This window comes from Giraffa tippelskirchi, chromosome 4 (genome assembly GCF_054371585.1).
Source record: "Giraffa tippelskirchi isolate mGirTip1 chromosome 4, T2T-mGirTip1v1.2.pri, whole genome shotgun sequence".
In the NCBI taxonomy this organism is placed as follows: Eukaryota; Metazoa; Chordata; class Mammalia; order Artiodactyla; family Giraffidae; genus Giraffa; species Giraffa tippelskirchi.
The window spans coordinates 202,707,132-202,723,121 of NC_137278.1; the positions used below are offsets into that span (position 1 = coordinate 202,707,132).

The 15,990-nt window shown below is 48.0% G+C and overlaps 1 protein-coding gene across 9 annotated transcripts in view; it reads right to left on the minus strand.

Annotated features, from left to right (window-relative positions):
• Nucleotides 1–15,990, minus strand: part of PLA2G6 (phospholipase A2 group VI) — a 72,571-nt gene that overhangs the window by 33,359 nt on the left and 23,222 nt on the right. For 6 of the 9 annotated variants that reach the window (XM_081590064.1, XM_081590071.1, XM_081590069.1 and 3 more), the window contains 3 exons: nt 14,646–14,899; nt 1,818–2,033; nt 602–785 (listed from right to left, as the gene is read on the minus strand). In XM_081590064.1, coding sequence (XP_081446190.1) covers nt 602–785; nt 1,818–2,033; nt 14,646–14,899 — 654 coding nt within the window. Of the gene's footprint in view, nt 1–601; nt 786–1,817; nt 2,034–14,645; nt 15,034–15,990 lie in introns of those variants that run through there. The other 3 variants (XM_081590070.1, XM_081590067.1, XM_081590072.1) reach the window with 2 other exon arrangements.

Here is a 15,990-nt window from a genome sequence, read left to right on the forward strand (position 1 = left end):
AACCTTTGGAAGAATCTTCTCATTCTAGGCAATAAAATACAGCCCAGTATTCTGTCTCTTCTATCTGATATAGAAGGTAGCTTTTTCATCACTTGACCTACTCGCCCACAATTTTTATTTTTTATTTTTCTGCCCAGCTAATCAAAACTTTAACAGAGGGAGTCTTTCTGGCACAAATGCCCACAGCAGCCCGATGGAGTTTTGTTTGCTTGAGTTCCTGTAAAAAGTTAAGCCCCAGGTCCTGCTGGACCATGGGGACCTCCAGGCAGGAATTGAATTGCATTCACCCAGCCCAGGGGTCAAGCCTACGGTGGGTGCTTGGAAATAAACTGAACTAAACTGATGGGCGGGTCTGGACTTTGAGCTCAGTTTGCTGGACTGGAGGACTTTCCCTTGCTCATTGGACCAAAGGGGTCAAGGATGTGTCTCCATGACAAGCTTGCAGAGGAAAGAGTGGGGTGGGGGGTACACCCACCATGGAGGAGCTCAGGCCTCAAGGATCAAGGTGGGGGCAGTGACACCTGAGCCCAGGTCCCAAAGACAGCCGGGGGCACAGTAAGGTGTGGCCAGCACCGGTTGCCCTGTCCCCACGCCTGCTCACCTGCAGCACCTGGGAATTGTCGCTCTGGACTGCGTAGTGGAAGGCGGTCTCTCCCCTGTTGTCCGCGACGTCCATGTGGGCGTGGCAGTACCGCACAAGCTCCACCAGGATCTCGATGTCGCCCTTGCGGCAGGCCAGGTGCAGGGGGGTGCAGCCCCCCTCATTCTCCTTGTTATTTGCACAGCTGCAGGGGAGGGAGGGCTGGGGGGTGAGGGGCGTGGCACCAAGCGGGCGGGGTGCTGAGAAAGCCAAGGACACACTCAAGGGAGGTGGGCGAGGCGTCCAAGAGCCTGCGTGCCCTGCTCGAGCCGTCTGGTTCAAACCCAGGGCTGAGTCACCGTGTTACTGTATCTGATGTCATTTGTCTCCTCCATTTTTAGTTCAGTGCGCACACCTGTATGAGGGACGTGCCCAAAGGCCACCTCAGCCTGAAATGAGCAGCGGGGTGGTGTAGAAAGAATCGCAGGAGGCAGAAATCTCACCAACCTTGGGCAATTCACTTAAGCTTTCTCTAGGCTTCAATAACCTTATCTACAAAACTATAAAAAACAAAACCTGCCAGGCCTGCCCTAGGAAACGGACAGAACTACTGTGAGATGAAACATCATGCGAGAAGAGGCTGGTTAAGCTGTAAAGGACAGTGAAGGGTTTTGAGCTTTGGGGCTGGGAGAAGAAGCAAGCTAAGGCGGAAAACTGGAGGCACGGCCACCTCAGAGCAGGATGGTGAGCTGGAGTCCTCCTCTGGCCAGCACGGGGCCCTCACCAGGGCTCTTCACTGACACATGTGTTGACCGAATAGACGTACGAATCAGAGTATTCCAGCTTTAGAAGGACAACCAGGCCTTTGGAAGGAGACACCAAGAATCTGGAGCCTCGTCAGCTGAGTGACCTTACAAGACACGTAACCTCTCACTGGAGTGACACTACCTTGTGGGCATGCTGAGAGGATTCAAGTTCATGGTGGGTCGAAAACAGCTACCAGGGATCTGGCACCTGGTAGCCACTCCAGAAATGTTACAATGCTGTCTCTGACTTCAGTCAGCATTCCTCCACTCCCAACCCAGAGGCAGTGCTGCCCCCTTTTTAAGTCAAACATTCTGGGCAACCTCTGATGTTATGGAGGGGAACTGAGGCAGGACTGAGAACTCCCCATCCTCACGCCCAGTGCCTCCAGGGTCCTGCCCTCCCGCCCCGCCTGGCCAGGTCTCCCGCCCACCTGATGATGTGGCTGTGATGGAAGCACTCTCGGATGCCCAACTCCACCGCCAGGTGGGCCACCGACCAGCTGGGGTGGTTGCGGATGAGGTCGGTCAGCTGCTGCAGGACCTCAGCGTGCAGGATCTGGGTGGAGCTCTCGTAGAAGGGTGGCAACTGGGAGGAATACTGCTGGAAGTTCAGCAGGGCGTCGGCCTCTGTCTCCAGCTGGAAGAGTCTGAGGAGCCAGGGCAGAGGAGGAAGACGTGAAAATGAGCAAGGAGGGGCCTTCAGCGCATGCCCTTGATGGAATCCCAAGACTTGCGTCCCCGTAAACAGGTCCCTGCCCGCTTCCAGGTGTGGACTGACCTGCTCCAGCTGGACTCTCCTTCCTCCCACACACATCCTTACATGGAGGTGGTGTTTCCTTTTTATCTGAAAAGATTTCCTTTCTTTTCTTTCTTTTTTAAAAAAATAACATCACATATGTTTCCACAAGCACTGCTGCAAATCCATGGTCCAGCATGTAATCAAAACTCACCAGGCACACGAGGAGATAAGAAAATATGAAAGAAAACTAACAGAAACAATCTACAACAGAAACAGATCTATAAGTGGGGGTGGGGCTGGGGCTGCAAACACTGAAGTTATCTGACACAGACGTTAAAATAACTGTGATAATATTCAAGAGGACAAAATAGACAATTTCGGCAAATCACCTTAAACTATGAAAAATAAGAACCAACCAAGTGGAAACTGAAGAACTGACAAATACAATAGCCAAAATTAAGAGCTCAAATGCTAGGTAGAATAGCAGACTGGACAACGCTGAATAGAAAATTAGTGAAGAGGAAGATAGGTCAGAAGAGAGTAAACAGAATAAAGCACGGAGAGAGAAAATCTTGGAAAATACAGGACAATAGATAAAAGACGCAGAATCCCCATGGCCAGGGGAGCCTGGCAGGCTAGAGTCTGTGGGGTCACAAAGGGTAGCACACGACTGAGTGACTAAGCACACAGAATATATAATGAAAAGATCTACCACACATACAGGTGGAGCCACAGAAGTGGAATAGAAAAAGAATTATATAGGACCTTTCTGGTGGCACAGTGGTTAAGAATCTGCCTGTCAATGCAGGGGACATGGGTTCAATCCCTGGTCTGAGAAGATTCTACATGCTGTGGAGCAACTAAGCCTATGTGCTACAATTACTGAACCTGTGCTCTAGAGCCCATGAGTTGCAACAGCTGAGCCTTTGTGCTGCAACTGTTGGAGGCCGTGCACTAGAACCTGTGCTCCACAACAAGAGAAGCCACCAAACTGAGAGGCTCACTCACTGCAACTAGAGAGTAGCCCCCACTCTCTGCAATGAGAGGAAGCCTGCACACAGCAACGAACCCAGTGCAACCAAAACCAAAATTAGTTAATTTTTTAAAAAAGAAAGAGAATTGTACAGAAATCATACTTGAAGAGTTAATGACTATGAACTTTCCAAAACTGATGGAAAGCATTATTCCATCAATTTAAAATATCCTATATATATAGGATAGAAAATATAGGATATGAAATATAGGCTATAAAATATCCTATCTCCTAAATTACTAATCTACCCCCTCACCAAATCCACACTTACACTCCTCCCACTGAGCCACTGAGCAGTGGGAATTTATGTCTTTATTCTTTAATCTTCCCTGGTGGCTCAGGTGGTAAAGGATCTGCCTGCAATGCAGGAGACCCAGTTTTGATCCTTGGGTCAGGAAGATCCCCTGGAGAAGGGAATGGCTACCCACTCCAGTATTCTTGCCTGGAGAATTCCATGGACAGAGGAGCCTAGTGGGCTACAGTCCATGAGACTGCAAAAAATCAAACATAACTGAGCAACTTCCTTTCACTTTTCACCCTTTAATCTGGCTTTGTAACTGCTTTACCAAGACAGTATGGTGGAAGTTATGCTGTCCTAGTTTCTGAACCAAGGCTCTAAGAGACTGGAAGCCTCTATCTCTTTTTTCTCAGGACTCAACCATCACACTGCAGGGAAGCTGAAGCACTGATGGGGACGACTCTTGGCCCTGAAATCCTAACCCTGAATGAACTCCCAGTCAACAGCCAGCACCAACTTGCCAGTCGTCAGTCATCTTAGAAGTGAATCACGCAGTCAAGTCACCCCAGCTAATACCATGTATTGAGTTGCCAAAAAGTGCATTTGGATTCAAATGCACTTTTTGGCCACCCCAATAGAATCAAACTGAGCCTTTCCCACTAAGGTGTGCTCAACTCACAGATTTTCGGGCTAAATAACATACTGTTTTAAGCCACTAAGTTCTGGAGGAGTCTGTTGCACAGCAATAACAGAGAATAACACATATTGGTCAACATATTGTAAGGTGGCAATAATTGAAAGGTGGCAATAATTGACACATGTGTTACAGCTGCTGAAAACTAAATGCAAAGAGAAAACATTAAAAAAAAGGAAAGAGGAAAAAAGTTGTCTTCAGAAGGCAAGCATCAGACTCAACAATGAAGCTCAACAACAAGCTCAACAATGGAAGTCAGAGATAATGAGATGACATCCTTAAAGAATTAAAAGAAAATAAATGGCATTAAGAATTCTACACCCAGAAAAAAATTTCAAGTATGAATTTGAAATTAAAATATTTCACCAAACAAAGGATAAAAAGAGAAAAGTAAACAGGTTGATTGTTTCATTAGTGGACCCAAACAAAAGGAAATAGAAATGGATTCTCTTCAGGTAGATGGATCTTGACCCTAGGTGGGTGGTCAAAGAGGCAAGAAAAAAAAAATTTAGCACCATAAAAATGGTAAATATGGAAGTGAATCTAAATAAATACCGACAGTATAATGTCTTATTGGATTTAAATTAAAAATACTATAAAAATAATAGATGACATAGAAGTTTTGAGGGGGATAAATGGAGTTAAAGGGTTCTAAGACCCCTTTATTGTTCTGGAAGATGTCAAAGCACCAATTATAGTTCTGTAAGATCAAGGATCATCGAAAAAGCAAGAGAGTTCCAAAAAAACATCTATTTCTGCTTTATTGACTATGCCAAAGCCTTTGACTGTGTGGATCACAACAAACTGTGGAAAATTCTGAAAGAGATGGGAATACCAGACCACCTGACCTGTCTCTTGAGAAACCTGTATGCAGGTCAGGAAGCAACAGTTAGAACTGGACATGGAACAACAGACTGGTTCCAAATAGGAAAAGGAGTACATCAAGGCTGTATATTGTCACCCTGCTTATTTAACTTATATGTAGAGCACATCATGAGAAACAGTGGGCTGGAGGAAGCACAAGCTGGAATCAAGATTGCCGGGAGAAATATCAGTAACCTCAGATATGCAGATGACACCACCCTTATGGCAGAAAGTGAAGAAGAACTAAAGAGCCTCTTGATGAAAGTGAAAGAGGAGAGTGAAAAAGTTGGCTTAAAATTCAACATTCAGAAAACTAAGATCATGGCATCTGGTCCTATCACTTCATGGCAAATAGATGGAGAAACAGTGGAAACAGTGGAAGACTTTATTTTTTTGAGCTCCAAAATCACTGCTGATGGTGACTGCAGCCATGAAATAAAAAGACGCTTACATTCGATGCATGATACAGGGTGCTCGGGGCTGGTGCACAGGGATGACCCAGAGGGATGGGGTGGGGAGGGAGGTGGGAGGGGGGTTCTGGAAGGGGAAATCATGTACACCCATGGTGGATTCATGTCAATGTATGGCAAAACAAATACAATATTATAAAGTTAAAAAATAGATAAATAAACTAATTTTAAAAAATAAAAGACACTTACTCCTTAGAAGAAAAGTTTTAACCAACCTAGACAGCATATTAAAAAGCAGAGACATTACTTTGCCAACAAAGGTCCATCTAGTCAAGACTATGGTTTTTCCAGTAGTCATGTATGGATGTGCGAGTTGGACTATAAAGAAAGCTGAGCGCAGAAGAATTGATGCTTTTGAACTGTGGTGTTGGAGAAGACTCTTGAGAGCCCCTTGGACTGCAAGGAGATCCAACCAGTCCATCCTAAAGGAAATCAGTCCTGAGTGTTCATTGGAAGGACTGATATTGAAGCTGAAGCTCCAATTCTTTGGCCACCTGATACGAAGAGCTGACTCATTTGAAAAGACACTGATGCTGGGAAAGACTGAAGGTGAGAGGAGAAGAACAGAGGATGAGATGGTTGGATGGCATCACTGACTCAATGGACATGAGTTTGAGTAAACTTCGGGAATTGGTGATGGACAGGGAGGCCTGGCATGCTGCAGTCCATGGGGTCACAAAGAGTCGGACACGACTGAGCGACTGAACTGAACTGAACTGAAGGTCAGGGATGTATGTTACAATCTCTAGGGTTCTATCAAGAACTGTGAAGGGTTTCAGATTTTACCCTAGTTGCAAACTAACAAGTGAATCTGACACAGTTTCATGGATGCTGGCAGAAGACACAAGATTCCTGGATTGAAGACAAAGGGCAACTTATTACTCACAGCAATAGCATTTGTGCCAGAGGATAAGCATTTGCGCCAAGTCTCTGGGATCCATTTCCCAGAGGGTGACATGAAGAGGGTCAGGTGATACCTGCTCATGTTGCCTTAAAAGAGAGAAACCCTGAGTGCAGGGAACTTGAATCTGTTAAAAATCATCAATGAGAACATCTGTCTAAGCTTTGGTCTGGAGGAAAATATTATCTTGATTACACAGAAAAGTAAGCAAACCTACACTTTGCTCTAGAAAAAGACCCTGGCTCTATCTTCCACGGCTGTTCACAAGATAAACATCCTTGTAAAGATAGTGTGGAACAAAGTGTCAGAGTCTCTGCTTGTGAGATATACAGAAACACAAAAGGCCCTTGGAGAACTACCTCCCAAAAGATATTATTAAAAGATAATAATAGAGTATAGGTTTCCAAGCTAATAGAGATCGGGAAAATGGAATAATAAGAAGAAAACATTCAATCATGAATTGCAAAAGCACTGTGTTAAGTGAAAAAAGTCAGAGTCATAAGACTACAGGATGTATAGTTAAAAGGAAAGCTCTCAGAAAGCTGGGAATAAAAAGGAACATTCACAATGCAACAAAAAAACACACAGAACCAACAAAGGTGTGTATCTGGGTATTACTTTTGAATCCTGAAACTTTACTAAATTCATAAATTAGCTCTAGTAATTTTTCTAGGGTGTGTATCTGGAATCATGCTCATCCTCTTGCTCAGTCGCTAAGACACATCCAACTCTTATGACCCCATGGACTGTAGCCCACCAGGCTCCTCTGTCCGTGAGATTTCCAAGACAAGAATACTGGAGTGGGTGGCCATTTCCTTCTTCAGGGAATCTTCCTGACCCAAGGATCGAACTCACATCTCCTGCATCTCCTGCATCGGTAGGTGGATTCTTTACCACTTAATCCACACAAGTGGTAAAGAATCCACACAATCTTGAAATACAGACATACAAAATACCCCTGCCAAAACGCTGTAAGGAAAAGAAATTTATGTTTTAAATGTTCAAGACAACTGAGCAGGTAGTTGCCCAAAGAGGACTGACAAATGGTCAATCAACATATCAAAGGGGCTCAACTGCATGTGTCATCAAGAAAAGGCAAATTAAAACCATAATTACATGCTACTACAGACCCAACGGATCAGAGGATGTGACGTAACAGGAAATCTCACTTGCTGCTGGTAGGATATGAGATGGGCATTATTCGTGGGCATTGAGGATATGTACTGTCAACCCAGCAATTCCACTCCTGGATAGATGCCCAGCAAACCCAGAGACAACCCAAATATCTGGTAACACTAACAAAAACACAAAGTTAGGCTGTAGTTATACAATGGAATTCCACTGCACTGAAAATGACTGACACAGCAATGTGCAAAATGCAAACCTCCAGACAAATGCTGGTCAAAGGAGCCAGACACAAAAGCAATTATCATAAAAGTCAGATTAATGGTGACCTTGGGCCGGGGGGAAGGGAAGAGGGGCTTCCGGGGTGCTGCAATGTTCTCCTTCTTGACAAGGGTGGTGTGATTTGTCACAAATACCTCAGTAACCATCACTCCTGGGTATATATCCAGAGGAAATGAAAATACTAATTTAGAAAGATACATACACACCAATGCTGACGGCAGCATTACTTACAATTGCCAAGATATGGAAGAAACCTACATGTACATTGACAGATGAACAATGGAATACTACTCAGCCATAAAAAAAATAATCAAATTCTGCTGTTTGCAACAAGGGTGGACCAATCAAGTATCATGCTTAGCGAGATAAGTCAGACAGAGAAAGACAAATACAACTTGTTATCACTTATCTATGGAATCTAAAAAATAAACCAAATGAAAGTATGTAACAAAACAGAAACAGATTTACAGATGCAAAGAACAAACTAGTGGCTACCAGTGAGGAGAGAAGAGAGAAGGGGCAAAATAGGGGTATGGGATTAAGGGATACAAACTACTGCAGAGAGGAACTTCCCTGGCATCCAGTGGTTGAGAATCTGTCTTGCAATGCAGAGGACACAGGTTTCATCCCTGGTCGGGGAACTAAGATCCCACGTGCCACGGGGCAACTAAGCCCCCATGCCACAACTAAGAACTAGTGCAGCCAAATAAACAGACAAATATTTAAAAAAATTACGTATAAAATAGATGGCAACAAGGATATATTATACAGCACAGGGAAATAAAGCCACTGTTGCGGAATAACTTTAAATGGATTATAGTCTATAAGTATATTGAACCACTAGGTCATAAACCTGAAACTGTAAATCAACTAGACTTAAAAAAAAAAAAAACCCAGAAAGTAAAACAAAGAGAACAAACAGGAGGAGAGGAAATGATGGTGAAATATGTCAAACAGAGGGAAACTGCCTGAATCTGGGCCGTGCCTGAAGGGGAGAGTGGAGTTAAGGAGATTTTTTTTTTTAAAGCTTATTTGTATAGCAGTAGGAAATATCTAGTGAAGAGGGGGGAATTATGTGGGAGAGAGAGGAAAGAACTGGTGAACTGATGTCCTGACGTGGATGAGAGGGGAAGATGACCTGGAGGCGGGAAGGGCCTCGGTCAGACGCACGGCTGGTGCGTCTCGAGTCACAACAGGGAAGGGCCCGGATGCGGGGAACAGGTTGGGGTCGACGGGGTGGAGGGAGCTCTTCTCTTCCGCTGGTTTCTGCTTTCTCAGTGAGACAAAAGCCAGGCATCAGCGGAGAGTGAGCATGGAGAGAAGGGACTGGAGGTGGAGGAAGGAGGACCAGACGTGCCTTCCAAGAGAATCAGAGAGTTTCTTTATTAATTTGGAGGCACCGGGTCTTAGTTGTGGCATGAAGGCCTAGTTATCCCACGGCATTTGGGATCTTAGTTCCCTGACCAGGGACGGAACCGGTGTCCTCTGCATTGCAAGGCAGATTCTCAACCACTGGACCACTAGGAAAGTCCCTACATGTAGGCTTGCCAAACACACAGGCTCACATCCGGCCCATCCACCCTGAGGTCTGAAAGTGAGAGCGGTCAGTGTGGAAGGGTGTTCCTCCAGCCACGGTGGAGAATTGGAATCAACTTGTGTTGTGGTTTTGCCAAGTAAACATGATGAACAGAGAGGACAACAGGGAAGCAGAGTGTATGCAAGTGTGTGAAGACAACGATGTGCTGTGGAGTTTACCCTAGGTAAGGAGTGAAATTTGGAAAACTCAGCAGTGGCCCCAGGACTGGAAAAGGTCAGTTTTCATTTCAATCTCAAATAAAGGCAATGCCAAAGAATGCTCAAACTACCACACAGTTACTAGTAAAGTAATGCTCGAAAATCTCCAAGCCAGGCTTCAACAGTACGTAAACCGTGAACTTTCAGATGTTCAAGCTGGTTTTAGAAAAGGCAGAGGAACCAGAGATCAAATTGCCAACATCTGTTGGATCATCGAAAAAGCAAGAGAGTTCTGGAAAAATATCTACTTCTGCCTTATTGACTATGCCAAAGCCTTTGACTGTGTGGATCACAACAAACTGTGGAAAATTCTGAAAGAGATGGGAATATCAGACTACCTGACCTGCCTCTTGAGAAATCTGTATGCAGGTCAGGAAGCAACAGTTAGAACTGGACATGGGAAAACAGACTGGTTCCAAATTGGGAAAGGAGTATGTCAAGGCTGTATATTGTCACTCTGCTTATTTAACTTATATGCAGAGTACATCATGAGAAACGCTGGGCTGGATGAAGCACAAACTGGAATCAAGATTGCCAGGAGAAATATCAATAACCTCAGATATGCAGATGACACGAACTTTATAGCAGAAAGTGAAGAAGAACTAAAGAGCCTCTTGATGAAAGTGAGAGAGGAGAGTGAAAAAATTGGCTTAAAATTCAACATTCAGAAAACTAAGATCATGGCATCTGGTCCCATCATTTCATGGCAAAGAGATGGAGAAACAGTGATAGACTTTATTTTTTAGGGCTCCAAAATCACTGCAGATGGTGACCGAAGCCATGAAATTAAAAGATGCTTGCTCCTTGGAAGAAAAGTTATGACCAACCTAGACAGCATATTAAAAAGTGGAGACATTTCTTTGCCAACAAAGGTCTGTGTAGTCAAAGCTATGGTTTTTCCAGTAGTCATGTATGGACGTGAGAGTTGGACTATAAAGAAAGCTGAGCGCCGAAGAATTGATGCTTTTAAACTGTGGTGTTGGAGAAGACTCTTGAGAGTCCCTTGGACTGCAAGGAGATCCAACCAGTCCATCCTAAAGGAGATCAGTCCTGAGTGTTCATTGGAAGGACTGATGTTGAAGCTGAAACTCCAATACTTTGGCCATCTGATGTGGAGAACTGACTCACTGGAAAAGACCCTAATGCTGGGAAAGATTGAGGGTGGGAGGAGAAGGGGGCGACAGAGCATCCTTGACATCCATCCATGACAGAGGATGACAGGTTGGATGGCATCACTGACTCAATGGACATGAGTCTGAGTAAACTCTGGGAGTTGGCAATGGACAGGGAGGCCTGGCGTGCTGCAGTCCATGGGGTTGCAAAGAGTCAGACACGACTGAGCGATTGAACTGAACTGAACTGAAGGAATGAAATTCACAATAGGGGTGGGGACGGTGAAGAGGCGGCAGGGTCATTGCCCCATCTGCAGGGGGGCACCTGGCATTCAGAGTACCAGAGAGAAGGAGCGGGAAAGTCAGGAGGCAGAGGTCAGAAAGTGGAATGCTTGGCGTTTGCATCTATGGAAGAGTTGCTGTTATTGGCAATGACTGGGCTCAGGCGACAGCTGTGTGGACCAGAAAAGGTCAGGCACCAAGAGCCCTGGGTGTGAGGAGTGGCACCCTGTGAATGAAAACAGTCACCAAGAGTCAAGCCAGGAGCAGTGGGAGGTCCGAGCCAGGGGCTCATGTCTGAGGATCTGGGGGAGATGTCTGCTCTCAGGGAAGAGAGTGGGTGTTAGCCTAGGATGCGGTGCGCTTCACGGCTAAGGGGCAAAGAGGACGCGACCCCACCTCCAGGCCCAGTGGGAGGGAACCTGGGAGGGAAAACTCTTGGGAGCCCTGCAGAGAAGCAGCACCCTCGGGTGGAGTCAGGTCCAGGTTAGAACAAGGAGGTGAAAGAAAGATCTGGTGAAAAGGGGAGGATCCAGCAGACCCGTGGGGCCGTGTCCTTTCTCTCTGCTAGAACTGAGCCTGCAGACTAAAGCACCCTGGCATCAGTGCGGGGAAGCCTCTGCTTTGGTGGAAGGGGCCTGTGGATAAGCTTCATGGGGGGGCTGTGATTTGGGAAATGGTAGGCAAATGCATGGATATGCATTTAGCAGGGGGACAGGGAACCCTGAGACTCTCAAGGGGGTTCTGGACCGAAAAATGGCCAAGAACCATTGGGTTAGAGGGGTTTCTAACTCTCTCCTTCCTCCCTCCCTCGGTGACTTTGCTCTGATGCTCTCTCAGGCCTTCTCCTGTTGAAATCTTCCTCACCCTCACTGGCCATCTCTAACCCAACCACCCCAGAGAAGCCTTTCTCATCTCTCCTGTCATGCATACTTTGACCTTCGGTGGTCATGGGTTGGTCCATCCATTCAACCAAAGTTTACTGCTGTGTAATTGTTCAGTCGTGTTCAACTCCTTGTGACCCCATGGACTGTAGCCCGCCAGACTCCTCTGGCCAAGGGATTCTCCAGGCAAGAATACTGGAGTGGGTTGCCATTTCTTTCTTCAAGGCGTATATACAGAAACCAAGGAAAGGTGGACGGTATGTACTCTGAAGCCGTGCACACTTTGCATCACCTCCTCTGAGATGCTAACAGTGTTAAATGTTGTTCTTATTGTAACCTTCATTCGGAGACAGACAGCAAAGTTTCATAGACTGATGGCTGCAGTTCAGCCGACCTCTGAGGACAGAGCCCCGGGGTTCAAGCACCTGCCAAGTACTGGATAGTAGCTGGGCGTTAACAAAAATGACTCAGACCCAGGCCCTGTCCTTCTGGAGCTCTGCGGGCTGGTGGGGGAGACAGATGGGCAATCTAAAACAAGAAGGGCAGACAGAAATTCAGGCAGTGGTGAGGGAGAAGAGAAGGGTAAGCATAGGCTCACAGAGCAGGTGCCCAAGAGTCGCAGGCCAACGAGTGTGGGGAGAGCACCAGGGCAAAGAGAAAGTATAGAGAGGTGAGGTCTGTGCAGGGAACACGAGTCTCACACAAGCCTGTTAGGACATTCAGTCCACCGAACGCAGGTCCTAATCCACCATTTCTGGCTACTGCCTGAGCTCCTAGAGGGCACAGACCTGCCCTTGGTGGAGACAGGCTATGGGCTGGATAAACAGTGAATGGGTAAAGCCCAGGGTGTGTGTCCAGGCAAAGCCCCAGCACAGAGGGTCTCAAAAGTCAACCCCCTAGGGGCCAACCCCTAGGAGGAAGTCAACCCCCTTCCCTGGTGGTCCAGTGGCTAAGACATCATGATCCCAATGCAGGGATTCCGGGTTCGAGCCCTGGTCAGGGAACTAGATCCTACATGTAGCAATCAAGAGTTCACATGCCGCAACTAAGACACAGTACAGCCAAATAAATATTTAGAAAGAAAAAAAAAAACTCACTCCCCTTTTGAAAAGAGAAGGTCATGTCTCACATGTGCTTTGATCATTCCTCCCAGGATTCCAAGGAAGGGCAGCCCTGCTTCTGCTGAGATACCAGTGGGAGGCTGGCGGGGCTCATCAAGGACCATATGTCACAAGTCAATGTCAGCAGCAAATGATTAACTTGTACCAGGAAGAGAAGTATGGACGTTATCACAATGTACACAGTGGTGCTACAGGTGACTGCTGTGGGGCTCACCCCAGAAGAGCAAGGCACCTGGACCATATGCCAGGCTGGGGGCCCATGACGGGCCTGGGAGGAGCTGCACACTGCCTGCCGCAGCTCATCCCACTGCAAAGGGGCCTGCCTGGATGAAAAGAAGAGGTGGGTCCTTGAGCTAGAATGACTGGGTCTAAAGCCCAGCTCTGCCATCCAGCAGCTTTGTGACTTCAGCAAGTTATTTAAATTCTCCGAGCTGTGTTTCCTCCTCTGTAAGAAGGGGTCAGTGACAGCCCTGCCTCGGGGGACGGCCGTGAAGATGAAGGGAGCTGAGAGTCAGACCAGTGCCTCACACACACTAATATAACGCAATGCTATCAGAGTTGCATCTATACCAGCCAGTATCCAGCTCTCCATCCATAGGGATACTGTAGGACTCCTAGGCCTTTGGAAATAAAACCTGAGGATGCAGAAGATCCCAACCCTCTCCCCCATCCTGAAACTCTGCAGCTATAGAATAGGAGCACCTCCACCTGCGGCTTGAAGCAGGGCCCTGACAGCTCCATCCCATACATTTAAGTACTCTGGCCATCATTCAAACCCCTCCAACAAGGAAAGGAGGAGACCTAAAAGACAGAACCTTGACCCCCTGAAGAGGAAGTCCAGTACCCCAAGCCTGCTCTCCACAAAGCGCAGGGTGTTTGCAGCAGTGGGGTGCAACACCCACACCCCCCGCCACCGCAATGATGACCCCCAGTGAGGAGCCTAGGGTCAGGTACAGCACGCTCTCACTGCAGCCCTCACTCCTGGTCATTCCCAGGCCATCACCATTTCCGCAGCTCTTTGGGACCCCAGCTCCAGCATTCCACCCTCTAACCTCCACTTCCCACCTCCCAGCTCACTCCCTGGATCACAAGACAACCTCCCAGGTAAAACCAATGAAGAAGGGCCATCGGCATCAGCCCAACTCAATGCCAGTCTGCCAAACTCCCCCAAGTTCCTTGCCTTCTGCGTCCTTGGCCTCTCCTCTCCCCTTTTGTCAACCGACTCTGCATCTGCTCGGTTCCCTCAGCCCTGTCCTGGCTTCCTACCCTTTCCTCTAGCCCACGGAGGGGGCCCAGCACTCCCTGAGAAGCACAGCTGTCCACCCCTTCCAGGCTCCCCCCAACAAACCTCGGCCAACCAGCCCCTACAAGGACAGTCATGCCTTAACAACCCAGGACTATCGGTGATCCCTGGACCCTTCCCGATGTGACCTACTCCACTTCCTCATCCTTCCTGCCTCCCTCCATCCACGTGGGTTAAGCCTTGGGGCAGGAAAACATTCGTCCAGTCCCAGTCCCTGCTGCCAGGACCCTGATGGGCCGGAAGTCATCCAGGCCAGGAAGTCCCTCCCTCCTTTCTAAGAGCAGCCACCCCCCCATCACAGACCCCTCAGATGTCGACTGGAAGAAGCTGCTGTGGGTCAGGGGACCTCTAGGCTGAGACCTAGGAGGAGTCAAGGGAGCAAAGTGGGGGTGGGGGAGGGGGCAACTGATCATTACCCACCGGAATCCACTCTGGGGGTTCCTGGGGTTGACCAGGATGCAGTCCCACGTGCGGTTGGGAGAGTTCTGGAACAGAATCAGCTGCCCTTCCTCTCGGACCCGGCCGCACGAGTGGTAGTCTGCCACGGCCACCTCCTTCACCCGGAATGGGTTCACGAACAAGTTGGTGACGCTGCTGAGGGTGTTGACCAGGCGGCCGAAAAACTGCATCCTCTGGGGGGCTGGTGGGGAGGCCCCACCACCTTCCCCCTCAGTCTGGAAGAAAACGGAGTCTCGGGTCAGCCGGGCGCGGTCTCCCATGCCCACCTCACCATGCGTGGCAGCTTCCTGCACAGGCACCCTGCTGGCTCCCCACCAGCGCTGTCCCCCGGATCCTGGGCCTGGAGGACCTGGAAAGAAGGTGGGGGAAAGAAAGAGAAACAGCACTGAGTGGGAGGGAAGAGGGGGCTGATGGAAAGTTCCAGAGCAGCCACTGTGCACAAGCAGACAGTGCTGTCCTGCCCCCTGACCCAGTTTCCCAAACAGAGACTCAGTTTCCTCATCTGTGGTGTAGGGCTGTCATGATCACAGGAGGTGGCAGGCGTGAACACGCGTGACAAGCGACACTTCCCTGTGCAAAGGGGGGCGGGGCAGTTCTCACTCTGCAAAGCATGGAATCGACTTTGGGAACTCAAAGAGCTTGGCATGGCTCATTTCGATTCCACAAACAAAACTAATGTCACCTCTCTGCTGGATGCCACAAGGGTCACCTCACACTCCATCGGGGCCATTTGTCTCAAATCTTCAGTGGGGACTTCCCTGCCAGTCCGGTGGTTAAGACTAAGCACCTCCACTTCAGGGGACATGGGTTTGATCCCTGGTCAGTGTAGTTAAGATCCCGCATGCCACGAGATGCGGCCAGAAAATAAAATAAAAAATAAAACCTTCCGTGCCTGCTATCTCGGGCTTCCCTTGGAGCTCTGAGAGAACACAAAAGCATGCTCCTCAGAAATGAGCACGACCATAAAGACTCAGAAACAGTGACACAGGTTTGGGTGGAAATTTTGTTTTATAGGGTCACAGTGTCTGCCATGGAAACTGTTCCCAGTTTGGATGACAGAATTAGAAGTTATTTCCTAGGTTCCCAGAAAACACGCTACCTTCCTCAGGCAGTGCCACCAAATCTGGGTGGCAACTGGCTGGAGGCCTCCCTCTGCCTCTGTGCTGGGATGTCACCTGGCAAAAGGGCAGGTGAGATGTAGGACAGAGTGTGGGTGTCCTGGAGGAGAGTGGACACTTTGGTCTATGTGCGGAGGGAGGACCAACCGCAGGCATGAAAGGAAGAGTAAGAGGCCTACAAAGAATCA